At 45.8% G+C, this 26,987-nt stretch overlaps 10 protein-coding genes across 10 annotated transcripts; 8 read left to right on the top strand and 2 right to left on the bottom strand.

Moving 5' to 3' along the window:
• Nucleotides 1-564: 564 nt before the first annotated feature.
• Nucleotides 565-3,343, top strand: N7469_006982 (protein arginine N-methyltransferase; the record flags this gene model as incomplete). The annotated part of the gene is made up of 4 exons (XM_056645900.1): nucleotides 565-678; nucleotides 738-1,362; nucleotides 1,430-2,979; nucleotides 3,056-3,343. The coding sequence occupies 4 exons, from the start codon at nucleotides 565-567 to the stop codon at nucleotides 3,341-3,343; spliced, it is 2,577 nt and encodes an 858-aa protein (XP_056499341.1).
• A 221-nt stretch (nucleotides 3,344-3,564) lies between these two features.
• Nucleotides 3,565-4,749, bottom strand: N7469_006981 (uncharacterized protein; the record flags this gene model as incomplete). The annotated part of the gene is made up of 3 exons (XM_056645899.1): nucleotides 3,565-3,981; nucleotides 4,057-4,501; nucleotides 4,571-4,749. 3 exons carry the CDS (start codon nucleotides 4,747-4,749, stop codon nucleotides 3,565-3,567), a joined length of 1,041 nt encoding a protein of 346 aa, XP_056499340.1.
• Nucleotides 4,750-7,239: 2,490 nt separating this feature from the next.
• N7469_006980 (lipase family protein) lies at nucleotides 7,240-8,269 on the top strand (the record flags this gene model as incomplete). Its single annotated transcript, XM_056645898.1, has 3 exons — nucleotides 7,240-7,318; nucleotides 7,374-7,542; nucleotides 7,597-8,269. The coding sequence occupies 3 exons, from the start codon at nucleotides 7,240-7,242 to the stop codon at nucleotides 8,267-8,269; spliced, it is 921 nt and encodes a 306-aa protein (XP_056499339.1).
• A 2,136-nt stretch (nucleotides 8,270-10,405) lies between these two features.
• N7469_006979 (glycoside hydrolase family 16 protein) lies at nucleotides 10,406-11,572 on the top strand (the record flags this gene model as incomplete). Its single annotated transcript, XM_056645897.1, has 3 exons — nucleotides 10,406-10,502; nucleotides 10,574-10,854; nucleotides 10,919-11,572. The coding sequence occupies 3 exons, from the start codon at nucleotides 10,406-10,408 to the stop codon at nucleotides 11,570-11,572; spliced, it is 1,032 nt and encodes a 343-aa protein (XP_056499338.1).
• Nucleotides 11,573-12,219: 647 nt separating this feature from the next.
• N7469_006978 (uncharacterized protein) lies at nucleotides 12,220-14,051 on the top strand (the record flags this gene model as incomplete). The annotated part of the gene is made up of 6 exons (XM_056645896.1): nucleotides 12,220-12,412; nucleotides 12,476-12,577; nucleotides 12,633-12,712; nucleotides 12,773-12,887; nucleotides 12,945-13,115; nucleotides 13,180-14,051. 6 exons carry the CDS (start codon nucleotides 12,220-12,222, stop codon nucleotides 14,049-14,051), a joined length of 1,533 nt encoding a protein of 510 aa, XP_056499337.1.
• Nucleotides 14,052-15,038: 987 nt separating this feature from the next.
• N7469_006977 (putative GABA permease) lies at nucleotides 15,039-17,133 on the top strand (the record flags this gene model as incomplete). The annotated part of the gene is made up of 8 exons (XM_056645895.1): nucleotides 15,039-15,167; nucleotides 15,254-15,324; nucleotides 15,394-15,417; nucleotides 15,471-15,560; nucleotides 15,612-15,694; nucleotides 15,751-16,148; nucleotides 16,220-16,549; nucleotides 16,624-17,133. The coding sequence occupies 8 exons, from the start codon at nucleotides 15,039-15,041 to the stop codon at nucleotides 17,131-17,133; spliced, it is 1,635 nt and encodes a 544-aa protein (XP_056499336.1).
• Nucleotides 17,134-18,036: 903 nt separating this feature from the next.
• N7469_006976 (uncharacterized protein) lies at nucleotides 18,037-19,033 on the bottom strand (the record flags this gene model as incomplete). Its single annotated transcript, XM_056645894.1, has 3 exons — nucleotides 18,037-18,526; nucleotides 18,589-18,722; nucleotides 18,803-19,033. The coding sequence occupies 3 exons, from the start codon at nucleotides 19,031-19,033 to the stop codon at nucleotides 18,037-18,039; spliced, it is 855 nt and encodes a 284-aa protein (XP_056499335.1).
• Nucleotides 19,034-22,465: 3,432 nt separating this feature from the next.
• On the top strand, nucleotides 22,466-24,214 carry N7469_006975 (uncharacterized protein; the record flags this gene model as incomplete). Its single annotated transcript, XM_056645893.1, has 1 exon — nucleotides 22,466-24,214. The coding sequence occupies one exon, from the start codon at nucleotides 22,466-22,468 to the stop codon at nucleotides 24,212-24,214; it is 1,749 nt and encodes a 582-aa protein (XP_056499334.1).
• Nucleotides 24,215-24,840: 626 nt separating this feature from the next.
• On the top strand, nucleotides 24,841-26,247 carry N7469_006974 (uncharacterized protein; the record flags this gene model as incomplete). The annotated part of the gene is made up of 1 exon (XM_056645892.1): nucleotides 24,841-26,247. One exon carries the CDS (start codon nucleotides 24,841-24,843, stop codon nucleotides 26,245-26,247), a length of 1,407 nt encoding a protein of 468 aa, XP_056499333.1.
• A 172-nt stretch (nucleotides 26,248-26,419) lies between these two features.
• Nucleotides 26,420-26,967, top strand: N7469_006973 (uncharacterized protein; the record flags this gene model as incomplete). The annotated part of the gene is made up of 2 exons (XM_056645891.1): nucleotides 26,420-26,616; nucleotides 26,688-26,967. The coding sequence occupies 2 exons, from the start codon at nucleotides 26,420-26,422 to the stop codon at nucleotides 26,965-26,967; spliced, it is 477 nt and encodes a 158-aa protein (XP_056499332.1).
• Nucleotides 26,968-26,987: the final 20 nt, after the last annotated feature.

Here is a 26,987-nt window from a genome sequence, read left to right as displayed (position 1 = left end):
CATTCCTGATTTATTCTCGTAAAAAATCCACTCGGAAGTGCTTTTCTTGAAAACGAATTGCCTGTGGAGCTGTGAGATTGTTCGATAAATATACTACGGGAGTCCTGTCACACATATTTTGGCTGTATACCGTCAGTTTGTCCCTTTCTTTCCCAGCGCTAAGAGAGAAAAGGGATGCAATTTTACCTCGCCTGAGCTTGTGTATAGAATGTAGAAAGGAGTTAAAAAGGGTTGATAAAGGGAGTTCTAGGATGATAGGATGATATCCCATGATCGACGATCATACACGAGCCCGATTGACCGCCCGTGGTATTCTGCCGCTCCCCACAATAAAACCAAAGGGATTAATTGATTGGGACTCGCGGAGAGTCGTAAATTTACAAAGGGGTGGAAACTCTGGTGATCCTTTGGTCCCAAATTGAGTGGCATATCTCTTCATTTTTGTCAACTTCGCTGTTTCTGTGTGGTCAAACTACACAGCGTGACTTTCCAGTCCAATCTGGTTTTTCCCTCCGATAGATCGTATCTTGACTGATAATTCCCCCACCAGAGCTTATATCAATCATGGATAACTACGCATCCGACGATCCAGGCCCTTCCTTCCTGGTCGGTCACCATGAAAGTAATCGTGCCGTACCCGTGGATGCCGACATGATCTTTAAGGTGCACGAAGCCAACGTGAGAGGTCCCATTTCGCTGTATGTTCTTGTTCATTCAATATTAACGAAGCTTTTTAGTATGATATGTTGACCGTGCCTATTACAACACCCCATTTCCATTCACGGGTCTTGGGTCTTTTGTCATCTTATTTGTCTAAGCTTCAGTCACCAACATATGACCCAATTGGGACCATGGGCACTTCTCAGAATACCCGCCCATTGGTCGTGCCAGCTCTGTCGAAGCAGGACACTCATCTCACGCCTAACGAGGCGACTAGCCAGATTGTCGGAGTCATCAGTAGTTGGATCGACCTCTGCTCGCCTGATCCATTGATTGCAGACTTATCGCGGCAAGTACTTCTTCTGGAGGTTGCGTACGCTGCTTTCTGTGGTATTGGGTATCTCTTGGTCCCAGGCCCTAAGCTACATCACGGAGGATTGCATTCGGAGGGCGTAGTCTACTATGCTCGAGCTATCCAGGATGCTATCAATCTCGGCCCCTATATCCAATTTCATATCTGGCTTCGAATGACTGACAATCCCGAGCTGGAAGTTGACACAATGGGAGACTTGGCTCCTCTTGCCAGAGAGGAATACTTGCAGCCTGATGAAGGTATTCCTCCGAAGCTAGATCTCTTCGGCACTTGGGATGCTTGGGACTTGATTCGCAAGACTTGTAGATATCATACAAGGCTGCTCGTGGGTAAGATGCTCTCTGATTCACCTCTCCCTCTCACAGAATCATCGCTTACTAAAACTTCTAATAAAAGCCCTGTCGATGCCAAAACAATTACCCCCTTTGACTGTACAATCTCGCTGGCACTCGGAGCCCGTGCATCTTCTGACTCTTGATTCATCGTGCTTCTTGAAAAACCAGAAAGGGTATCCTGTGCTTTCCAAAGCCCACCAGGCTTTGATAGCAAAGATGATGCGTCTTCGGACTGTGCCCTGGATCCTCCTATGCGATGTCGGTCCTATTCCTGGCCTTGAGGATATGGAGGATGCCGAGGGCAACAAGTCGCCTCTATCCGGTTCGGAGTATCCCAGTCTCTCACAGGTCGCTGGGTCGACCAAGAAGCACTTTGACCCCACGCCGCATCTCTCCTATATCCGGAATCTACAGCAGCGTCAGCCTCCGCGAACTCCAATTGAACGATTCGGAGTTGGCTATCAGGATTATTTACAGGCCCCTCTACAGCCACTAACTGTCAACCTGGAGAGCATTACTTATGAAGTCTTTGAGAAAGACCCTATCAAGTATGAATGGTATGAACGTGCCATTACAAAGGCACTCAAAGATTGGTCCGAGCAAAAAAAGCCAACATCTCATCCGGATGGAAAGGTGGTCGTTGCTGTCGTGGGCGCTGGGCGCGGACCATTGGTGACTCGAGCACTTAAGGCCAGTGAGGAGGCGGGTGTTGAAATCGATCTCTGGGCCGTTGAAAAGAACCAAAATGCATTCGTTTTGTTGCAGCGTCATAACGAGACCACCTGGGGTGGCAAGGTCACCTTGGTCCAATCTGATATGCGGAGCTGGAAAGGGCCTCGAGTGCGCCAAGCAGCAGGCACGGAGAACCAGGATCACATCGGTGAATCCCTGGGCATTGAAGATAACCTCTTGTACACTCCGAAGAAGGGCGAGAATGACCCCGGACGAGCCTCAGATTTCTCGGGACAAAACACCACCAGCTTGTCGTACACCCATGTTGATATCGTGGTTTCTGAACTACTAGGATCCTTCGCCGACAACGAGCTGTCTCCTGAGTGTTTGGATGGCATCAACCACCTTATAAATCCTGTCCATGGTATTTCTATCCCAGCTTCATACTCGGCTCATTTCACCCCTGTCTCTGCGCCGAAATTGCACTCGGATGTGATGAACCAAACTGTGTCCAACCCGGCGGCCCCGGAGACACCTTACGTGGTCATGCTACATGCTATTGATTTCTTGTCTTCGCAAGAAACACCCATCAACCCTGATGCTGGAAGTCAGAACACTGCAAACCGCTCTTCTGGCTCGGCTGCACCGATCAATGCCACCGAATTCCAAACTCCCTTTGTTCAAACTGCGTGGTCCTTTTCACACCCGAACCCTAACATCCCAGACCAACCCCCGTCTCGGTCCACTATCCCGAACTCCCACAATGTGCGACAGACGCGCTTATCTTTCCCTGCTCAGAACCGTGGTGCATGCCACGGTTTGGCTGGATATTTTGAAACTGTTCTCTACGGGGATGTCGAGCTTTCGACGAACCCGGTTACGATGGAAGAAAAGAGTGCCAGCATGATTAGCTGGTTCCCTATATATTTCCCATTGAAGGTGAGATCTTTGGCGCCGTGACCATACCATGAATATCATTGAAGTGTGCCGTATGCTAACATATTTGTAAAAATAGACCCCTCTGAATGTTCCTGACAATGGTGAGATTGTTGTCACTATGTACCGCCAGACGGATGACCGCAAGGTCTGGTATGAGTGGATGGTAGAAGTCTTCGCGCTGGAGCGTACCTCGGTGTCTGTAACTAAACGCGCTACTCCAGCGATGAGTGGTGCTCAATCTAATTCGTACAGCGCGGAAAGCTTAAAGATCAAAGAAAATGACCAAGGAAGAGCTGGATACCGTCGTGTGCGAGTTGGCATGAGTGACCTACATTCGAGCATCAAAGATGGATGCTTAATGTGAGAGTATGCCGCAACAGATAGAACGGCGGTAAATATTCAATGACCATCAGCCTAACGTTAAAAAGCAGAGTACTGGTAGCCCAAACCAATTCGCAAATATCACTACAAAGCTCTCCATATCTTGCCAAAGACCCAAATGTAACAACCGTGAAAAGTTCATTGGTACTAGTAACTAGGGTATATTTAGTAAAGGTTGAATTAGATTGATTAATTATTGGTAGTTCAAGGCTTTTCATGAGCAGCCCTTGAATCAGCCTCCAAAATAGGTCTTGAGGCAGCGATTTCCGCATGCTTCGGCTTCGGCACATCATCGCTATTGGATTCGTGCCCTAATTCAGTTGCATATGTATGAGGCGTGCTTGAATCCGCTTCCACTGCAAACATGGGAGTTCTGTCCCTCACGCCAGGCAAGGAGACACTATCCATATCCTCCATCACCTTTGCAGGGAATCTCCAGGCACATAATCCAAGTCCAAGAAAAGAGCCCATGCAAAAGAAAAATTGAATGACTTCGCGAGCCGCGATCGCAACTCCTGTAGGAGAAAGATGTACAAGGTAAGAGTTGATGCTCCAAATAGCCCAAAGACCATTCAATGCGAAGAAAAAGCTTCCCGCCGTGAGTGCGAAATAAGTGGCCATCTTGATTGTCGAAGTTAGCGAGTGCCGCACAAACTTTCCAAACTAAGAGGGTTATAATTTGCATGTTCGACTTACCCTCATATGGGTTGCGCTGGTGGACGCCCGCATGCCCATTAACATCAGAGCACCGAGAATCTCCCACGAACCCACCCAAAACACGATCCACTTGCACGATTCAATCTTCGCCCATGTATTATAATGAGATATATATTCCTCAGGTTGGCGGACATATTGCATGCGACCCAGTGCCTTATAAACAAACCAAGCAAAGTCAACAATTCCTATAGACGAGAATATTCCCAGGAGCACCCAATGGAATACTTTCAACCGGGCCCATAAGCTGCTATGGCCCATAATCTGCTCTCCAAATATGTAGACGGTGGCGTAGAAGACGTAGAAAAGGACAATGATTGCGATAAGCATTAAGCCTCCGCTGATGGGGTCGGCCGCCGAGTACGTTGGTTTCATGTGGATGTGGCTTAAATATACAACATTGTAAACACCGAGACAAATTTCGGACCTATAAGAAGCACGATAGTTTAGTTGGTGACTCTTCTTGAGAATATCACAAGGTGAAATGAGCACATACCCAATGTAAAACAGTATTGATGCCAATATCGCATTCAGCGGCAGTGGCTTGAGGTACCAGCCTCTCTTCCTCTTGAGAACAACATATCCAATGAAGAGGATACTCAGACCAACGGCAATAAGTAGTTCAAAGACAGCATCAATAAGAGGTAATACATCAGAAGCGTGGAAATGTGCCATACTTGAACCACGCCCGTTTCGCCGGCGCGACTCAAGCTTGAAGGATCGTAGAGCGACGGCAATACTGAACTAACTGAAGAAGAACTGGGGCGGTGAACCCCGCAAGGCAGAAGAAATGAAACTGGGCGATGCAATTCTGCTTTTGGGGGCCATTCTCTCGCCAATAAACAATGCTATTTGATATGAAGATCGGCGCTTGGCAGAACCCATTCGTGGCTTGTTCGGCTCGCAATGGTAGGCCAGAGTATGTGAATACAGTAAACATTAAGTATCAGTTGAATTATTGAACTTGAGTATATGCCTAATATTGACTCTACCTTTCCTGGTGCTTTTGACCCCAGTCTTGCAAGATGAAGTTGCATTCTTAGGGGCGGACTGCTTGCCAGCGCCTCGGCCAAGAACTCCACAAGACTCCACCCACATCATTTGGCCTGTCCTGTCACCGTCAGGGCTTACCAGGTTGCCTTGCACAAAGCGCCTTGTCACTCTAGATCTGCTATTCTGATTCATGCACGCCTCTGCACAACCATGCACGAGCCCAATTCAGCCTTATCTTATGTACGTTTAAGTCTATCATGTATAGAGATCCGGGGAAATGAAATAGCCTTGAAGTTACTGAGAGTATTTCCAAGCTCTCGCAGTTACTATTAATGCCTAAATAGTATTTCTAAGACCCGAACATATCTGATCATAGTTCCTCGTCAAGTTCTTGAGCAAAGGTTGAACGCTTTCTTAGAGTCTAGTTATCTAGCAGTATGCTGCAGTACCTACTAGGTAGGAATTCATTTAAGACGAGAGCAACTGGCTACAGTGTAGTAGCAGTCATATCCAAATGGGCTACTCGCCTGATTATAATATCACATCTAGGAACACGGTACCGAGGAGCATACAATCCTTTCAAAGATTGTATCTGCTAGCAAACCTTTGCTAGCAGACTTAGGCAGACGATTAGTAGTCGCCTATCTAATTCGCACGATTAGAGTATAATCTTGAGACTGATTACTTCCACCAAAGTCTTGAGCTTTGTTCTTCAATTAGCTGAACTCCCTGCATGCGACGATATGTAATTCAACGAGCTTGTCGAGCAATGCTTCTAAATTCTTCAAGCGGGTCGTCATTATCTCAAAGAATTCCACTGCAAACTTCCATGACAGTTTTTCTTGCTGACATGACGCTATAAGCCACTTTCACTCTGTCTTAGTATGCCCATCCAAATAAGAGAATGGATTCTCTTATTTCAATGCTCAAATTTAAGTTCCGAGATAGCATTCGTTTAGAGACAAAAAAAAAAAAGACGTAATTGCAGAAAAGTATATACACTAGCACTGCATAGTACATATGGACCATCAGTGGAGAAATCACATGCGGGCAATCCTCAGGATATCCATCAACGGCATAGATCACTGATATGATATCGGCGATAAGAAAAAGAAAAATCCCCGTCAAAGGCACCGACAAGCCTCGGATCGGATTCGATCGGTGGCACCGGGGGGAATCTCGCATTCCGAGAGTGGGTCAGGAACCGATCCCGAGTCTGCGGTTTAATCTAGTCATGATCTTCTTTTTGAAGTCAGACGCGCGGTGCAATGCCAGACTTAAAGCCATGGAATTCGAACTGTTGATAAGTTGGACAATAAACAGTTAATGCACAGAAGAGTGAATGTGCACTTCTCCATGAACCCATTTCTTGTTGTTTGTGCAACCAGAGCATGGGTCAGGCTGAGCTGAATTGTGGTGCTCTTCTGCAAAAATATGGAGACTGTGGCCACTCGGATTGGCCGGACGTCATCTGAGAAGAATAGTTCCTGCAAGCATGCGTTCGGTGGCGTTCATCATCATTGTGCCCTAATTGCCTTGACCTCGGCCAATTTGAAGAGCTTGGATTATGTAGATCAAGAAGGGTCTTTGATTGAAACGTGATGTACCGAATATACATACTAGTACAAACATTCTCAATTCTGAATTCGTTCCAGAATGGAATGATAAGCACAAAAATCGGCATTCCGTCCTAATACCACATGGTAATTGATGGATGATCGTCGCTTGTCTCAAATCCTCCCCCGGCCCATCCACCGGAAAAAGTTAGTTGACCGCGGAGCCCCAGTGTCATCCACGGTCCATCTATCGCCAAGCTCCAACCATCCCTCTAGATGGTTCCGCATCGGGCTATCCGGACCCCCGGTTCATGATTTGATCTGCGTAGACTCGATTGGAAGGGCAGGTAGACCGATGCACCGAGGTACACCCGTCAGTTGGAAGCCCAATTTACTAGATCACCACTGCCAATTTCGTCTGATCACGCATTGAACTCGTCCTTCGTTGCATGGTAAGGAAAATTTCTGGTGGATAATCATGCAGTGCCTAGTTTCTTTTTCCTGCACGCGGAATCATGGTGGGCTTCGGGGTTGTAGGAGATAGCTGGGTATAAAGTGTGCCTGGCCACTATCTTCTGCGTTTGGTTTGTCTGCGCACTTCATTCACAAGATCACTATGCGTTTCTCAATTCTGTCCGCAGTGTCTGCACTTGCTGCCGTAGGGTATGCTCTGCCAAACCAGTTGCAGGCTCGAGGTACGATGACACAATGACTCTCTCCTTTCCCTTCTACGAACTTATATCATTTCAGATGTCTCGGCCGACGAGCTATCCCAATTTAAGTACTGGGTTCAATATGCAGCGGCATCCTACTGCTATGACAACTATGCCTCCAAGCCTGGCCACAAGGTAACCTGCGAGGCTGGTAACTGCCCGCAGGTGGAGCAGAGTGATGCAACTATCGTCTATGACTTCTCCAAGTAAGTAAGAATTATATGAAATGATTCGATATGACGAGATATTGATTCGATTAGCACGACTGTTACCGATACTGCCGGCTACGTCGCAGTTGACGACACCAACAAAGCCATCGTCCTAGCCTTCCGTGGCTCCTATTCGGTTCGAAACTGGATCGCCGACGCTACGTTTATCTACACCGACCCCAAACTCTGTGACGGCTGCTTCGCGGAGTTGGGCTTCTGGAGCTCGTGGACTAACGTCCGCGACAATATCACGCAGACTCTTAAAGACACAGCTTCCAAGAACTCCGACTACGACTTAGTTATCGTAGGACACAGTCTGGGTGCCGGTGTTGCTACCCTCGCTGCTGCTGATCTCCGTGGAAAGGGTTACCCTGAGGCCAAGCTTTACGCATACGCATCGCCTCGCGTTGCTAACCCGGCCCTGTCTAAGTTCATCACTGCCCAACCAAACAACTATCGCTTCACTCACATCGATGACCCTGTTCCTAAGCTACCTTTGATCGCTATGGGGTACACCCATATTAGCCCCGAGTACTATATCACCTCCCCGAATAACGCAACCGTGGGTACCAGTGATATTAAGGTTCTCAAGGGAGATATCAACTGGGAAGGTAACACAGGCACTGGTGCGCCATTGTTGACTTCATTTGATGCTCACAATTGGTACTTTGAAGAGGCAGATGGCTGCAAGGGCCCCGGCCTGCCATTCAAACGGTCTAATTAATGATATGACAGTCTCGACATAGTATTCTGAATCTGATCGAGATATGAGGTACATAATACTAATTTCGATTCTTGGAAGATAATTCATACTTTATGTATATTAATGTGAAATGTTATATCTGGTGATTCTCAATTTTAGACAATTTAACTGTATGTTAAAGGATCTATTCCTATGGGGACAGCTAATTCCAGACACCGAGAACAAGCGTTGAGGCTATGTTCAAGTGGTAGCAAGCCTCATTCCATCTCAAAATCCACAACCACTTGCTTTGGCGATGCACATCCTCAAAGAAGACCCATACCGTATTGTGCTTTATCAGCCCAATATTGAAGAACGAAATTATCTGGCTTCGCTCGGACTACTCTTGCAGCCAGTGCTGATGGAATGAATCTCGCCAAATTGCGTGAACGACTTCAGGATTTGAGAAACCAGAGGCAAGGCGAATTGAATAGCATATCACTCAAGTACACGACTTTCGACACCATTCTTGGCTCTCACTAAATACTTATTTCATATCATCAGGAATTTCTCCTCGAGGGATCAGCAGAATCGGCACTTTACCACCCCCAATTCTGGACAATATCTTTTCACATTTTGCCTGTCTATTACCACCGCTGATACAATCGACAAAAGCTTTGCGTGGCCTCCGAATGGCTGATGTCTGCTTAAAGACACCTTATTCTTGGTGATTGAACTTAGGGGGGGCCCCCAAAACCTTTGACAAAGCAATCGTTACGATAACCTCAAGGCCAACAGCTTGCAAGTTGATGGTGGAGATTCCGACAGATGGATTGCCAGAGTCAGTTCATTATTCTCTATAGCGAGATGAGTTCTAAAGACAGCCAATTTTAATATATGTGAATTGAATGTTTACATCGTGAGGAAAACCTGTTCGTCTGGCCTGGCATGTTGAACTGGGCAAGCAAACACCTCAGCCCATATTTCTAACTCATATTTTTCAACAGTCATCCAGCCTGATTGCTGACCTAACTCCAGAAGCGTCTATTATACCACCTGAGTCATGTCTCAGATATCACCGTGCTCATACACCCATTTGCCCTATACAGTCATTCAGGTCAGGACTGGAATCAACTACTACTTAAAGCCGGACAAAGTCTTAGTTGTTGAATGCTTGAATCGACCAATAAACCATCAAGGCCAGTTGAAATCGAAGCAATGGCATGCAAAGAGAACATGAAAAAGATCCATGAGTCTGTTCGCAGCTTCAAAGCTGGTATTGATCTAGGTATCCACCTTGGGATAAAAAGTTTCCGTGAACAGGTCGTAACTCTGTTGACTTCAGGTCTTAGATCGTGCACTGTGCACTATACACCGCGTAATTAAACTTTGAACTCTGAAAAAACAAGGCCATATACCAGTAAGCGTGGTTGTATGAGATTTTGACTCAATTATTGGCTGGGATAAAATAATATCAGTTGCGTCGCGGCCAGTGGGTCTGATTATTGTGAAGCGACTAAGATCCACTGATTCGTACGCTCTCAGGATGTCAAAATTCTTCTACCATGGGATGAATGTCCTATTCCTTGCCTTGTATCCCATTGAAATATCCTTAAGACTGGATATGATCATAATTATTCGGCATTGAATGCCAATTCTGTCTCGGGGGGAATATCTGAGGCGTACGTAGGTCGCCCGGTTAGATCCGCTCGAGTCAGACCAACCACGCAAGCTGCTGCCGTCATCCACACCAACCCAAGCTTTTTCGATGGAGCCATTTGTTTAGTTCGAGGCGCAACGACCAAATGTAATTGTATTGTGTCGGCTCTCTTTCTCCACTGCCATTGATCAAGAGTCCAATCATCCCTCTGTCCCTGTTTGTATTTCTTGACTTATCGTCTATGCTGGTGGAGATGTTGCCCCATGGCTGGGGATAATGGCGTATTCAGTTCGTGGCAGATGGAGTTGCTTAATATAAATAGATATTTGAAGTCAATTCGTGGCTGGGTTTTTGATTTGCGATTTTGGAAGCTTGTTGTTTGCCCTATAACCTGAAGATTCCGCTGGTGTCTCCTCACTCGTTTTGGATATTCCATCACTTATTCCATTCGTTGACATCCAAACTCATATATCATCTGTTTGGATTGAAGAATTGCATCCGATAATCATATTTGAATCATGTTTGTCAAATCATACTTGAACTGGGTCGTGGTCGGCCTTGCTGGCGCCCAGCTTGGTGCTGCCCAGACTTATACAAGCTGCAACCCGCTTAAGAGTTAGTCAATGCCCTCTTCCTCGAGTTCAATCAATTAGAACATACATTTCTAACTCCTTTAAATTCATCAGAGACCTGCCCTGCCGACACCGGTTTGAACAAGTGGCAGTTCAATACCGATTTCACCTCGGGTTCTTCTGCGTTCAGCAAATGGAACACCACTGCAGGCACTGTCGAGAGCACTTCGCTTGGCGCAAAATTCACGATTGCCGAGCAGGGAGATGCCCCTACTATCGAGACTGACTTTTATATCTTCTTCGGTCGAGTTGATGTCAGGATGAAAGCCGCCAATGGAACTGGTATTATTAGTACCGCTGTGATGGAGTCGGATGATCTCGATGAGATTGACTGGGTGAGTGGATAACAGGAATATTTTTGTTAGATGTGTCCAGGTTCAAGCTAACAGATGAAAACAGGAGCAAATCAGCACCTATGATACTTCGATCGAGACCGACTACTTCGGCAAGGGTAATACCACTTCTTATGACCGCGCGACGACTGTCACGGTCTCCAGCCCCGAGGATACTTTCCACACCTACAGTGTTGACTGGACCTCCAGCCGTATCGAGTGGCTACTTGACGGTGAAGTCGTTCGCACTCTGGAGTATGCCGATGCTGTCTCTGGCAAGAACTATCCTCAGACACCCATGCGTATCAAGATCGGTATCTGGGCTGGTGGTGACTCTGACAACAGCGAGGGTACCATCGAGTGGGCTGGTGGTGAGACTGACTATACCGCTGGCCCTTTCACGATGTACCTTGACTCTGTCAACATTACCAACTATAACCCCGCCCAGGCCTACAAATACACCGATAAAACCGGCTCTTACACCAGCATCAAGGCCTCAAACAGCACCACCTCCACCAATCTGTCTCATATGACTTCGAGCTCCATCTCTAGTTCTAGCAAGGCGTCTTCCAGCTCTGTTTCTAAGGCTTCTAGCTCTGCTTCCTCCGCTGCTAGCGCATCTACTTCTTCAAACCTCACCTCTTCTGCTCCCCTCTCGATGTACTCGTCTCTTTTGGCCACTGTTGTGGCCGCCTTTGCTGTTGGAGTTTTCCAGATCTAAACGAACCTTTCTATTAGCGATACTGCTATAGTATCCGTGCGAAACTTATGTAGCATCCTTGAAGATGCAAATATACCAACTGTTTTTCATTCATTTCTAACCCTTAGCCTACTTGAAGACGAGTAATGATTTTGCGTCATCTTCAGGTTGTTGAGCGGATATGGTGACAAGTAATCTATTGAACAGGAGAAATTACAGGATTGACGATGTTTAGCTTATCGGCTTAATGTAGCTGGAAGAATAACGAATGAATGTCCTACATGAGCAACTGGACATGAAGATCGTACAAGCAAATAAATTAACTTTACATCATGCAGTCATGCCTTTCGAAGGACAAATATGATTATCCACTTCTGGAGAACAACCGACAACGCCGAGGACTGACGGGTCGCCAGTTTACTAGAAGAAGTTAGACATGATCGCCCAGACAAATTGGAAAAGTCGGGGAGTTTGCCGATTTTTATACCCCACAACTTAGAAGAAAGTTAAGCGGGGAAAGGTGGAGGTGGAGAGACCCCAGCTCAAGTACAAAAATTGATCAGCTCTCTACAAGGAGTACAAATATTTGAGACCCGAGTCAAATCTTTCATAAAAATCAAGTTTTCAGTTCTTCTTGTTTCCGAATCCTCATTGGTGACAAAGCAAAAATGAGAAGAGAAAATAGCCCTAATGTCGGCCAGTCGGGCAAGAGTACCACGGTCGAGGAAGTGATTCCTTTCGATAAAAGTAAAATACCAGAGGTTGAAATAACTAATCTGCTAATTCCTGATCGTCTTGAACGAGAGAAGAAGTTTGTTCGCAAGCTTGATATCCGACTTTTGCCTTTGATGATGTTGATATGTACGGACAATGTCTTCTGAGCTTTATTGCACAGAAGAGAAAGTTGCTAACTCTGAGAACCAGATGTCCTGAATTATCTTGATCGAAACAATATTGCCACAGCACGTCTAGGAACGCTGGAAAAAGACCTTGATCTCCACGGCAATCAATACAACACCATAATAAGTAATACTCTCCTCAATTCTACGAATAGTCACAAGTTTGAAGCTAATTTTCCAAGGTCTGTTCTTCGTCGGGTATATCTTGACCCAAATTCCTACCAACATGATATTGAACAAGATGAGGCCATCACTCTTTTTAGTACATTGATCATAGGCATTATCCGAGTTGAAATGCATTATTACTGACTTCACCGACAAGCCTGCTGTGATGTGTGCATGGGCTATTGTCAGCGCAAGCACGGGAGCTGTTCAGAATTACCAAGGTCTTCTGGCTCTGCGGTTCGTTCTTGGATTTGTCGAAGCACCCTTCTTCCGTAAGTTATTTTGCGGTAAGCGAAACATTTTAAGTCACTTATTGACTTTATTTTAAGCTGGTGCATTGTTTCTCTTCTCATCATGGTATACGAAAAAAGAGCTCGCTGCTCGAATTTCAATTCTTTACGTTGCTGCTCAGATTTCAGGTGCCTTTGGCGGTCTCTTGGGTAGTGCAATTATGTCAGGAATGGATGGTAAAGCTGGAATACCAGCATGGAGATGGCTTTGTATGCTCCCATTCCTCAGCGCAGTCTCGGATTTGAAATAGACTTGCTGACCTACGATGAAAAGTCATTATAGAGGGCAGTGCCACTATCCCCGTTGCAGTCGTTGCAATGTTCATGTTACCGGATTATCCTGCAACCACCAAATGGCTCACAGACGAGGAACGTATCTTAGCCATTGCACGTTTGGCAGAGGATGCGAGCGAAAGTGACCATGATGAAACTGGTAGCAACTGGGAAGGATTGAAGCTTGCTTTTACTGACCCAGCACTCTACATTATATGGCTGATGCAGTTGGGTCTGAATACTGCTGCTTGCTTCACCAATTTTTTCCCGACGATAGTTGAAACACTGGGATACGATACTACCAAAACCTTGCTGCTGTCGGCGCCACCTTACCTATTCGCTGCTATTCTCAGCGTCGCCAACTCCCTCCACAGCGACCATGTCAGCGAGCGATGGCTGCATATTATCTGGCCACAACTATTCAGTAGTATTGGATTTATAATCAGTGCTGTTACTCTGAATGTCCCAGCTCGATATATATCTACCTTCATGATGATGTCCATCTATGGTTCTTTTGGATGCATCTTGTCCTGGGTTTCTACTTCACTTCCAAGACCACGTTCAAAGCGTGCGGTAGCATATGCAGTTGTCAACGCGGGATCGAACTTTGCGTCTATCTATGCCAGCTATTTCTATCCCGAATCACAAGGGCCCAGATACTGGCAAGCTAATGTCGCCAATGTCGCTTTCTCCGGCATGTGTATTCTGATGGCCACCCTTTTGAAAGTGACGCTTCGATGGAGAAATAGACGGTTAGATAGGGCTACTGATGGGGATGTCGCTGCCGGTATAGATCCAACTGCTGAGAGCTCTGAGTGTTATCAACTAGCGACTAGATGGAACTGTCATCCGATGTATCGGTATACTACTTGAGAGAACTATCGGTTCTATTTATTCCTACCTACTACTTGGCAATGGCAATATTTTACTACTATAGGTACGGCAAACATAACTTTTTTAATCATCTGAATTTTTTTTTTTTTTACTCATACAAACATGCCCACAAATATTTCGGTGCATAGGCATATTTTCTCGGTTTAGCTAAGATTTTTCTGAAATCGGATATTGGATGGGGTTTTTAATATCGATGGGCTTGCTTAAGCTTTGACAGCGCTACGTGATGTTCGCTCAGCTGAAATAACTTTGCGAATTGGGAAGTTAATGCAAAGAAAGGAGACCAGTAGAGATCACCCTATTAACCAATTACGCCGGATCGGAGCGTTCTTCTCACGGCAAAAGCCTCATAAAATCATATTAATTTTTTCTTGATGAACAAATCAGTTAAAAGCAGAAAATTTATTGGGTAACCAAAGATGCATGGCCCTTCTCTCTGAATGGTGGAGCTCGACATTAGAAAATGTAACGTGGAGAGATGCCCTAACCAGAATCAAAAGTCTAGGGCCGAGAGGGGAAAAAAGTGCGAGTTTTTTCCACTCAAAAGCCAAGATACACGAGAAGTTATAACAGGCAAGTTGATTCGGAATGCAGGGAGTAAAGAGTGAAATGTTTGGAGGGAATATCTCATCTCAATCACCAACAAGACTACCTAGGTCAATCATCGTAAGCATAGCCCAATGAGAGTAAATAAAGGAAGAGCCTCACTCGATCTTCATTCGATTTTCAATCTTCAGCCTTGGCCAGAGTTTGTTTTGACTCGTATTAGAGGAGATTCAATTACCTATTTGTTTTGCTTTGCATGCATTAGTTTGGTTCTAGGCTTTTCTTCAATTGGTAGCCTTGGCCTTGTTGCACCATAGTGCCACAATACCCCCTTTAAAAACTGCCAGGAACATACCAAGTTCCGAATTTTCTCATGATCGACCAGCATCTATCCTGGTCGCAACAATAGCCAGTGTCATCATGTACACCCAAGAAATGAAGAGAGCGAATGCGACCGACATGCGTCATGTTGTTGATCATCCCTCGATTTCAACTCGCGAGATCGACGATGCCGAGTTGGCGCGGATGGGCAAGCGGCCAGTGCTGAAGGTGTGTCAATAATATTCCTATATATATCTTGAAAGTGTGGAATTCCAGGGCAGAAGTACCTCGAAGTATACTTACCGCGAATACAGCGGAATTTCGGTCTCTGGTCGATTCTGGGATTCAGTTGTACAATCCTGATAACTTGGGAAGGCATCGTTGTGTAAGTCGGGTCGCGCATGTCGATACAACTCGTTTGATACCTATCAACAAAAATCTCATGGTCATCCAGTCTATTTTTACAGGCATATCAGAAGTATGTGTGCCCATTATCTGTCGAAATTTGCCATATGTACTGACGGGTGGAAGTGGTGGTCCTGCTGGCGCTGTGTATGGTTTCATTTTCGTTTGGATTGGTGTCGCATCGACTTTCGTAGTCCTCTCAGAACTGGCTTCGATGTGGGAAATCCTGCCCAAGAAAGCGATATAAGACTGGGCTAACAAAGTTAGGGCTCCTACTTCTGGAGGGCAGTATCACTGGTGCTCAATGTTCGCGCCGAAGGCCGCAATGAAAATCTCCAGCTATTTGACAGGTAAAATGAAATTCACTTGACTGAATGACCTCGGAATCACATACTGAAATCCTTAGGCTGGCTCACTGTCATCGGATGGCAGGCCACATTTGCAACGTCGTGTTATCTCGTCGGCACTCTTATTCAAGGTCTCATCGCCCTAACTCATGGCAGCTACCAGCCGCAGAATTGGCATGGGACACTTTTATTCTGGGCGGTTGCTGTCTTCTCTCTAGTTATCAACCTCATCGGGGGCACCTTGTTGCCTCGATTTGAAGGTCTAATTCTTGTGCTTCATTTGATAGGCTTTTTTGCCATCCTCATTCCTTTAATCACGACGGCTAATCATGGAAGTGCCAAAGAAGTGTTTACTCATTTCCTCAACCTTGGAGGATTTCCTTCGCAGGGATTATCCTTTTTCGTCGGGATGGTCGGATGTATGTTTGCATTTGCTGGAGGCGATGCTGCTGTTCATGTATGATTATGTTTGAGTGTCGAGGATGACAATTCGAGAAATTCGCTAACCTTAGGAAACTTGTTTGTCAGATGTCCGAAGAAATCACGAATGCATCAACCGCTGTGCCTGCTTCAATCATGCTGAGTGTTTTGATCAATGGGTCTCTCGGATTCGGAATGCTCATCGCTATGCTTTTCTGTCTTGGGGACATTGAACTTGCTCTTGAGTCTCCAACAGGCTATCCATTCATGTCAATCTTCTTGCAAGCGACCGGTTCTGTCGCAGGAACTGCTGTCATGGGATCTATAATCACCACCATGGGCATCAGTACATCTGTAGGCATGTTGGCAACAACCTCTCGTCAATTTTGGTCCTTCGCGCGTGATCGGGGCATCCCAGGTTGGCGAATCTGGAGTCAGGTCAGTTTGCGACTCTCCTTTGTAGTTCCGAGACATAGATTCCTTTCCGAAGAGATTCTAATGATCAGCTTCAGGTTCACGGTAAAAATGCGGTTCCGGTTTATTCGATCTTACTCACGACGTCGATCGCCTGTTTACTTGCTCTTATCAACATCGGCTCCTCAGTTGCCTTCAACGACCTAGTCGCCATGTCTATTTCAGGACTCTATCTTTCATATATGACCGTGGCAGGTCTATTGCTCTACCGCCGCTGCACTGGAGAAATCGGACATTCCACTGAGAGTAACTCCGAAATGGTCAATACGGCCGGCGCAAGGCTCGTTTGGGGGCCGTTCCATCTCCCCGGTGTTTGGGGCGTGCTTGTCAACACATTTGCGCTCATTTACATGAGCATTGCGGTATTTTTCAGTTTCTGGCCCCCTTCATGGGTAGTCACTGTCGACACAATGAATTTCAGTGTGGTTGGAACATTTGGCGTCATACTGCTCAGTTTAATCTACTACGTTCTGCGTGCACGTCGGATCTATGACGGTCCCATAGTGGAGTTTCGGTATTCGGAGGAGACTTTCGCAGAAGGTGAATGAGGTACATAACTTACATCGTTTGAGATCCTTTTGATTTGTTCGCTTTCTAATACGATTGTTTTTAGTTCCTGTGACATCCGAACTATACTATGTGTCAAATCGATAATCATGACTGGTTTATGGGCTTCTACTCGTAATATCAAAACGAGAAAGGAGTTCGATGCGAGCCTTGAATTTCCGCGATTTGGTGACAAAATGCCAATGTTCAAATTTATGTCATCGATGATAATATCAAGTTTATAGGTGGAGGATAGCTATTTTTGCAGCGACCTGACTTGGCCCCGGTGTTTCAGGAAGAATCCACCTTTTGCTATCCTTTTCCTTTTCTTCTCGGCGATGACTCGGTCTTCTAGCCCTGTTGGGATGGGTTTTCGAATGCCACCAGTCTCAAACAGGCTTTTCGAATCTAGACTTATTGTGAATAATTCTGAAGAACTTATGGAGTATTAATTCTGATCACACTGAGGACTCTATACTTCTTTTAGGTCGGCAGTCGCTCAACTGGATCTTGTGGAATGAACAGTGCCGTTCCAATTAATAGTTTTACTTGATTATAGTCTAAGCTGCTGATTGTCTTTCATTGGTAAATTGTGGGTAATAACTGTTAAGTTTGTCACAGTAAAAAGATGGGTTACAAAGAGGTATATGGTCTTATTCGGGTACTTGCAATTTTTCTATCCGCAGGACGAGAGGCAGCTCAACTATAGTGATATAATAATCAAAAAAAATTTATAGAAAAAGTCCAAAAATATGACAAGCAGAATCCATTCAATATTCAATATCTGAGTCTTTTGAAGAGGGTGAAGTCTCTATCAAAGTGCTGTTCGACTGTATAGGGGTGGGTAGACTTTCGGCACTAGGAGTCCATGAAGAGTAACCAGTCGAGCTCATTGTATCAAAGCCCTATCCAAGAGTTAGCAACTGACCACTCCGTCCTTTCATAACGAGGGAGTCTTCGTATACCATTTCGTTCGGAGAAAATTGCTGATCGATATTTGGCGTCCAGTATGAAGAGGCCGTCTCCGGCGATTGCGATAGGAATGATTCAGGTGGTGAAATAAAAGCTTCAGGCTTGAGGACACGACGCAAATATTGTTCAATAATTGTATCAAATTCAGCAGGTATTTGTGGAGCTGGATACTGCGTGGGGAGCAGAGGAGGATTTGAGATGGGCGTTGAGTGAGAGACAGGGTAAGAGTATATAGACGGAGAACCAGTTTGAGGTTCACCACGGTATTGGCAATCGAAACAATTCGAGCAAGGGGGCGAAACATTTTCCAAGGAAGATTCTAAAGCATTTTCTACTTTAGTTGATGTGGGAGGGATTTCAAATGGCGAAGAGGCTAGGCTGTTGTGGACAGAGGGTTTTCTAACGACCGAAGCATTTTGGTCACTGTTTGGTCGATAATTAGCTACTAGGCTGATTTCACGTTTCAAAGCCTCCGATATACTCACTGTCGGGCCATATGTTGAGAAAGGTAGTCAGAGCGATGAAATGCTTTTGCGCAGCCCTCATACATGCATTGGTAATGTTTCTTCTTCTTATGGCTAAGCTCATGTCTTCGACGATGCTCCGCTCTTGTGAAGATCTATTTCGAGTTAATTGATAAGTCCATGTTCTCCGAAGAATCATATCGTATGATAAACTCCTAGCTCAATTTTGACTTACTTTATTGCAACCGGGAAACTCGCATGAATGAACTCGCTTGCCTTTCTTTGCTTTACTCACTCGTTGAGACCCTGTTGAGGAGGCGGGAGAAGGAGGAGATGTAAAGTATGTTCGACGACCGGTGTCCATGTGGGAAGAATCCTCCATCGGGAACATTGGGGCGGACATGTAATAAGGCGATTCGATTTGCGATGATATAGATGCCGTGAATGGTAAGTTGAATTCGGTCATGCTGCAAGGAATCGCCATGGCTCTAGGCACACCCTTTCAGCAAAACGAGAACAAATCTTAGCGGTAAGGATATTGGAATGTAGGATTTTATGAGTCCTTCCTGGAGGAAAGTAAATGGAACCAAAAGGTCTTTTTTCCAGAGTGATAGATGTATCTCTTACACGGTAAGCAAAAACGAGCGGATCCTGTGGCGAGCACTCTTTTTTTATACATCGATCAATTACGATCGGCATCAGCAGCAGTGGACTAAGAACCGTCTGAAGTGCATTTGCAATAGAGGGTCTAGCAAAAGACAAAAGTAAGAATCATGAACCAATCACGGAAAAATATCAGTGGCCTACCGACAACGCCTTGCGGTGCCGATCGTGTCAAGGTTGACATTATGCACCGTCTTGTTTAACCCCATCCGCCCCCAATCTGATAGACATACGATGATGCTCCACTTTTCATGGAAAAAGCACATTGTGACAAATTCTAGAAATGTGAATTTCAAATTTCCAAACTTAGAAGTTCCACGGCCATGGAGTATTCTTTTCTAGTGATAAAGAGGGTTTCGAGTCTGCAAACTAATAGCGAGTACAATTCGGTCAAGTGACCATCTCGGTACGGTCAGATAGCAGATAGAGCGCATACCACAATCCTTAACGGTCAAGGATTTCATTTCTCTCATAGCGCGTCTGACAATTTCAAAAGAGAACCAGCTCAAGCTCAAGCTAGAGCATAGTATCTGTTATCTACAGGGAGAAGCTTGTCCGGCAAATTGGTGGATTAAGTCCGGTCAGAGCGGCAGGCCACCGAGATTTCTTCAGTCGTGTACCTCCACTCTATTTGGAGATTCTTTGCGAGAAGTGAAGTAATCATGGGTGGGGGCGAGACTGAAGACAAATCAGTAACCCAAAACAAACTAGATGAAACAGTGAAAATGAAATGAAGCCTTACACATGACCGACCGTTGCGACGAGGCTGATGAACATGGCTTGGAGTTATAATTTGAACTACATACCCCTTCACCTCATGGCGCTATCCCTGAAGTGTCAGAAAAAGTGGATATATTGAGCGTATCAAAATCAACCATTCGACTTTGCCAGGTAAAGAACCACATCGCCTTCTTCCCGAGCGCATCTAGCACAGGCCATCTAAGCCCATCTTCAATCATGATCGCAAACCGTATCAGGTTAGAATTGCGGGCGCCAAGTAAGCTACGTCCTACTGGCGAAGCGAATATGTGGGGGTTGACAAGACTAACCCGTATATCGAAATGATCGTTCACTTCAGCGCCCCGGCATGGATCAACAATAGTAAGTAAGCCCATGCAAAGTCTGTAATAGGCTCTCGAATGCTTCCAAATCTTGCAGAAAATAGCCCAACAGTCCGGTTTCCTTCCTACTAACTAGTCTAATACATTCTTTTGCCAATCTACGTTATTGCCAAACTGTTATGCATGCTTTGGACTTCATACGCAAATTGATAAGCTCCTCATGGCATGATACTCATATGCTGCATATCAACATTTTTATCCCTTTTGCCACCATATTCGTATGTTAGAACCCAAATCCCTGTCCTCTGTGGTCACTAACTTAGCCTAACTCTTCAACAAAGCTCATGTCATGAAACCATTGCTATTTTGTTGTAGGTATCAAATTGAAATACTTTGTGGTTTCTTCAAGCTCAAGCTCACGTAATCATATTTCTCACTACCAACAGTTTATACTCTTACACATCAATCTCTTCAAGTGTGAGCAACTTGCATGCCCATAGCCCCCAAATTAATGTTTCTGTGCTGGAAATTGACCCCAAGCCGAGAAAGGTCAGATTGAGCGAGCGACACGGGGCTGACTACCAATTTTTGAGTTGGTCTTTATCCGTTTATTATCCCTTCCTGTCGTGTCCTTCTCCCAATAATATTAGCTTTAATCTCCAGGCAATTCCCGAGCTTCATACTTGTGAAAAATGATGCGCCAATCTGACCGAGACTGGGGTGACTATGACTCCCCATTCTCAGAATATCCCCGGATCCCATGGGATGCATAAATGCTACTACACACATAGGGCGCAGTTGAGCATTAAGACTGGCCCTGAATATAGGGTTTCTGAAGAGTCATTCCGTACAAGTTTCAATCAACTTGAAGAACCAAAACCATCGTATTGAATCCGGAAGCCTTTGGTCTATTCTTTTTAGATCTGAAGGATGATAGTATCCTTATGTTGTAGCTTCATAGTACCGGTTATTGGCCAGTAGCGAGCTTACCCCAGTCGTGGCCGGTATTTCCCTCTAAACTACATTAGTAACACATAGTGTGTACCTTCCGGGGCTGGATATCTGGCGAGGCATGTGTACTTCTCAAATAGTATTGACTCCCCAAACGTAAGGTTGCATGATTGTTAATTAGCTCATACCCTCGAGTTTACCGCTATTTCATCAGCGAAGAAGGGATGGATTCGGGATCTGTTGATTTCAGGGCTACTGTGACTCCTGGCTCTTTGCCCTGGAAGTTCATACGTACCACATAGTAGAGACATTCAAGTTGTGGAGCCCCTCCCACGGAATTCCCGAATCAGATGTTGAGCTACCCAGATTTCTTCAAAATTGCTTTAGGGCTGTCGCTTGAACGGTGATTTTTTTTTTTCAAAAAAAATCTTATTCAAACTATAGAGAGCACTAAGTAGTTTGTCAGCTTCTCTAAATTGGGTTTTCCTTCTTTTTCCAACCCCGTGGCAGTGGTCAGAGAACGATGCCGCGATCCGCGTCTAGTATGGGGGAATTGTGCGCGTCATCGACGGATGGAATTCGCCGGTTCGTCGCTTTGAATCTGTAACCCTCCAACCACACCCATGCCCAGAGCAAAAATATATATTTCTTTTTTTTTGTCAATGTTCCAAGGTAATATAGAGGATTAGGCTTAGCTCGACGAAACATTCGTAGAATCATCGTAATGACCTTAATAGCAGTAGGCGCTCGGCTTTGCGTCAACAACATGGCCCTGTGCAAGAGAATTCACCTTCAGAAAATTATTGGCGCCAAAACAAGGAAGAGAAAATGCATTGAACATCTACGAAGTCCTCAAATTCAAAGCCTTAAGCCTTCTAAGGTATTTGCTACAAATCAATGACCCACACGATGCTCCCGAAACCCTAATGGACAGGAGCTTAATGTGCCTTTGCAGCTTCCTAGTCCATGGTTCAAAGACGATATCTGGCGTGAGAAGTTTCCGAAAGCAGAACTTTTATAGTACCATTTTCCTGTTTTACTGAGACTTCTCAATTGATTGAGCATAGCCATGGGTCTAGCCCATTCATCCTACCCTAGCTCGTCATTTTTATGCGTCGCAGGGCCCGCGAGCTCTTAAAACCACTGTATTCTTCCAATCGGCAGAAATTGACAGTGGAATTATCAACCTAGGCTTAGAGCTAGTGATAGTCTCAACTGCCAGAATGTTCACCAAGCACCCTTTCTTAGCGCTTGTGCTATCTATCCAAGCAGCCACCCAGGCTACTGCCCAGGAGTATACGGAGGCTGTTTGGGGGATCTTTGCATATACCACCTATGGAGATAGTACTCCAAATGTCCTGTCAGAGGTCACAGCCAAGTCGCTGTCTCAATATGGTGCTAGTCAGCTCGAAGCCGCGGGATCCGCCTTCCGTGATCGATACATCAAGACAGGAGGAAGCGCCAACAGTACGGGATCCACGGTCAAAGACCTTCACCCATTCTATCTCGATTCAAGAGATGTGAACATTCTCACAACCACCGACCAATATGTCATCGCTTCAGCACAGGCCTTTATGCAGGGCCTCTATCCGCCGTTGAACCAATCGAGTGTGCAAGATTCAGACTCAACGCCGAATGGCACTTTTTATAGCTACCCACTCGGAGGATACCAGTATCCTAAAATCTTGACACTAGGAGAAGCTGATCCGCAGTCTGTGATGGTTGCGGGCCAGGAAAGATGTACTATGCACCAAGCAGCTGTGAGCGAATATCGGAACAGCAGCAAAGCCCAGGAGATCACACAAGAAAGTGCAGCTTTTTATACACAACTTTTCAACGAAGTATTATCAGGGGACTTTGATCAATCACAGGCAACATACCTGAATGCTATTGAGATTGCCGATTTTCTGGACTATGAAATCTTGCACAATACCCAGGCTCTCGATAAGATCACCGACTACGACCTGCAACGTGCACGGTGGCTTGCAGACCAATATACATATGCTACGAATGGACAGAGTGATTCCCATTCAGTGATTGGCCTTGCCAACCCTATTGCTGGACAAACCTTGGCCTCTAGTATGCTTAGCGCATTCGCAAATAATATCAGGGCATCCGGAACGCAGCAGAAAATGACATTGCTGTTTGGAAGTGATGAGCCTGCCGTGGCTCTAGCTTCTCTTTTGGGATTGGCCAAAGAACAACAGCCTAATTTCTACTCGCGTCTCGTCCGTGGTGGATCGCTTATCTTCGAGCTTTATAGCTTCGAGACCGATGAAGTCTATCCTTCATACCCGGGAGCAGACAACCTATTTGTGAGGTTCTACTTGCATAATGGGACAGATTCATCGGACTTTGTGTCATATCCCCTATTCGGAAATGGACCAAGCAAATTATCCACCGGGTATAGTGATTTCCAATCTGAACTTGAGACTTTCGCAATGCAGTCAGTAGGGGAATGGTGTACCCGTTGCAACGCCGATACTACTTTCTGTGCAGGACTGACAGGCGAAAGCGGCTCTACGGATCAGAATAAACAGATGTCTCCTGCTGTGGCTGGAGTCATAGGAGCATTTGTCACTCTTGGTGTTGGTGCATTGATTGCCATGATTGGGCTTTTGTTCAATGGCATGCGTAAGCGTCAAAACCGCAAGGCCAGTATTGGAGGGTTTAAAGGCAATGACAAGAACGCCAGCGATGCGGATCTTACTTTCCGGAAGCCAATTTGGGGTAGTACCTCTAAACCGACGAATGTGGGTTCTAATGAGGATCCATCAACTGGTGGTATTGTTGTTCATGGACATGAACGTCTTGGAAGTTGGGAAATGGGCCAACAAGGAAAAGAAACGGAGAATATCATGTCTCCAACTCATGATGGTGCACCTCACACCTCACCATTTGATGATGAAAATGAAGAGGAATGGCGGATTCACAGTGGATTGACGCCTGTGAAAGTGCGGGAGAGCGTGTGATTCTTTTTTTTTTGGGATATTCAGAGAAGTTAATTAAATGGGAAGGCGCGGCCACTCTTTCGTTGCAGGAAATCACACTTTCTTCTCGACTTCTTCCCTTCCTCTTTCGTTTTTCTTTCTCTCCTCTTCTTCAACTTCTCCTCAGCCGCAAATACGCTCTGTTTTTACTTGTCCGAACACAAATTTTGAGTTCTTTTCAATCCTTTTGTTGTACTCGTACTTTCACCTTTCAAGACGCCAACGTCAAGAACTTTACCAACGCTTCTCTCCTCGTCTTTGCCTCCGCAGATTGGTCTTGCTATGGCCCCCATCAATATCAAGTACAATATCCCTACGCTCATGGCATTATGCCAAGGTACGGAAGTTGCTTGCAATTGGACTGGTCACGCCAAGGAATGTCAGTATATACTTGTTGAGTCTTGCCCACGTTGCATAGTGAGATATTCTGGTGCAATATCTGATCAGATACCATAGGCAAGATACTTCGACGTGGACAGACCCAAAGAACGATACCACGAGAGCCTTCTTCTAAAAGGTTCAACGCGAAGCACGCGAGCTCGCGGCTCGTTCAGCTGTCGCGACATTCATCCAAGCAACATAATCGGCCAATAACAAGCAAGAGAAAGATGTCAACGACTCCTTTCAAGGCAGCTACTGACGCAGGGTTCGCTCGCTTCCTAAAAGAGCATTGCTCGCCTAAGCATCAGCGTGTAACTGCTGGGGGCCGCATCGTGCCTATGGACACCAGTGGCAATCTGGCTCGAGTGGAGAATACCCATGAAGAATCGAAGGCCTTGAGCAAAAGCCAGCATAGCCCAATCCAGCAAATTTCATTTGCCAAAACGACCGATAAAGATTATCCTCAAGTTGGGATGAACACTATGAACAGTGCGGTGGCCTTCCTTTCCTCTGGTCAAGCGCAGCAAGGTGGCTTGCATCCAGCACCAATGAATACAGCGCAGATTCCGGTCTCGCTCCCAATGCCTTTTCAATCATTCCTATCGCCTTTTTGCCCACAGGAATCAATGGATGTCTATGACGGACCACAAATGGCTCAGCAGGTAGATGGAGACCATTTCCAGGCCTTGAGCATGAAACCGGAGCTGAATTTCCACCCAGCTGGAGTTTTCAGGTTGAAGATAGATCAGATGCATAATATCGCCAACGGAATCGAAAACGCAACCATCACTGAATTTAAAAGCAACATTCGCTATTTACTCGACCTTGTCAGAAGATCGACAGACTCTATTCGAGTTGAGTACATGATCTATCTCCATGAACAGATGGAAATGGTCTTGGAGGCTGCGAGCCAGCAACTTCATTTGGTAGATGCGGACATTGCTATGCGGCCTGTAAGTAGCCCATCACAAGTTGGACAGCGAATCAGATGGAAGCGGATCAGATCTGAAGCTTTTGACAGCTTGGAGGAGATAAAGCTTCTCTTGGGCGAAACCCAAGAACGATTTTCAAGTATTCCGAGCATTACGGATTTGGTGATGAGAACACTGTTCCATGAGGGGCTGCCGCTTGGTACAGTCTCTCTCTCCCCTGACCCAGGTACTTCGCATGAGACCACGCCTCAAGTTGAAGAATCTTTCCATCAAGACAAAATCGAATCTCGGGAATGCAGTACCGGTCAAGACTCCGTGGTGACCATCAATGGCGATACAACCCTTCCGGATTTTGATGCTGTCTTCAATCAAGAGCGAAGACCCCAATTTAGTGAGCCCATTGAGCATCCCGAGTCCGAAGTTCCTGGTCGCTTTGACGATATGGGATCTGATCTATACGGCATTGGCGATGATGGCAGTGACACGAGTGCACGAAATCTGTGTGCTGGTGACGAGCTGAAAGGTGACATCAGCAGGATCAACAGTAGTATGGCTGACCAGGGTGAGAGAGATTTATCCTCTATACATCGGGATGCAGCTAGCGAGGATGATTCAACTTGTCTCTTCGATTCAGTCTGCTCTGATGTTCCACGGAATGCCGGTCATACAGGCGATAGGATCCATGAGCCCCCCCGTTCATGAAGAAGTCGATCGCATTGTGGAAAGTCGGACGCCTCGATTTCTTCCTAGGCATATGCGTCGCTGTGACAGTCAGACTGTACCGCGCAATTTTTGGCGTCGATTCAGTAGTATCAGACCCCTTGCAGCTGAACGATGCGCCATTCCCCAATATTTTGACTCGAATTGGCGAAGTATGGGCTCTGCTTCAGAATCAGATTCATTGTTGGATCACGATTATGAAGAGGGTACAGTGTTTGAAGATTACGTGGGCTTGAGTGATAGGGAGCCAAGCGTCGCCAATAAATACAGCAGGCCGAAAGTTGAGGATATTGTCCTGGACTGCCAGGCTAGCTATTTGGATACCCCAGGCAGTGGAACATCGGATCGAAGGTGAGATCGCAAGAAATTGTGTCAGTCGAACCATTCAAAATTATTCGCTAATCTAGATTTGGTCACCCTAGTGAGGCATGCACAAGAGATGCTGGCTACGATGCCAGTATTGATCTAATACAGGGGTTCAATGATAACCCTAAGGTCGCATGTGTGGCGCATCAGCACGAACGAGCAGACCCGAAAGCCATTCGTACTGAGCTTCGCGCAATGCAGGGGATTGGTCACCATGGACTGCCTACCGGGCGCCCGACGGTTCAGACGTTCGATATTACTGCTAACGGGCTTCCTGGACGATTCGACGATGAATCAGGATGGATGGCCTTAGCTCTCAAGAAACTCTTTGTATGATATTTCCCGCCTCTTTTCTC

This window comes from Penicillium citrinum, assembly GCF_028827155.1.
Source record: "Penicillium citrinum strain IBT 23319 chromosome Unknown utg000006l:1.0-3011923.0:1.0-3012962.0, whole genome shotgun sequence".
Classification (NCBI taxonomy): Eukaryota; Fungi; Ascomycota; class Eurotiomycetes; order Eurotiales; family Aspergillaceae; genus Penicillium; species Penicillium citrinum.
This window is presented reverse-complemented; position numbering and strand designations above follow the sequence as displayed.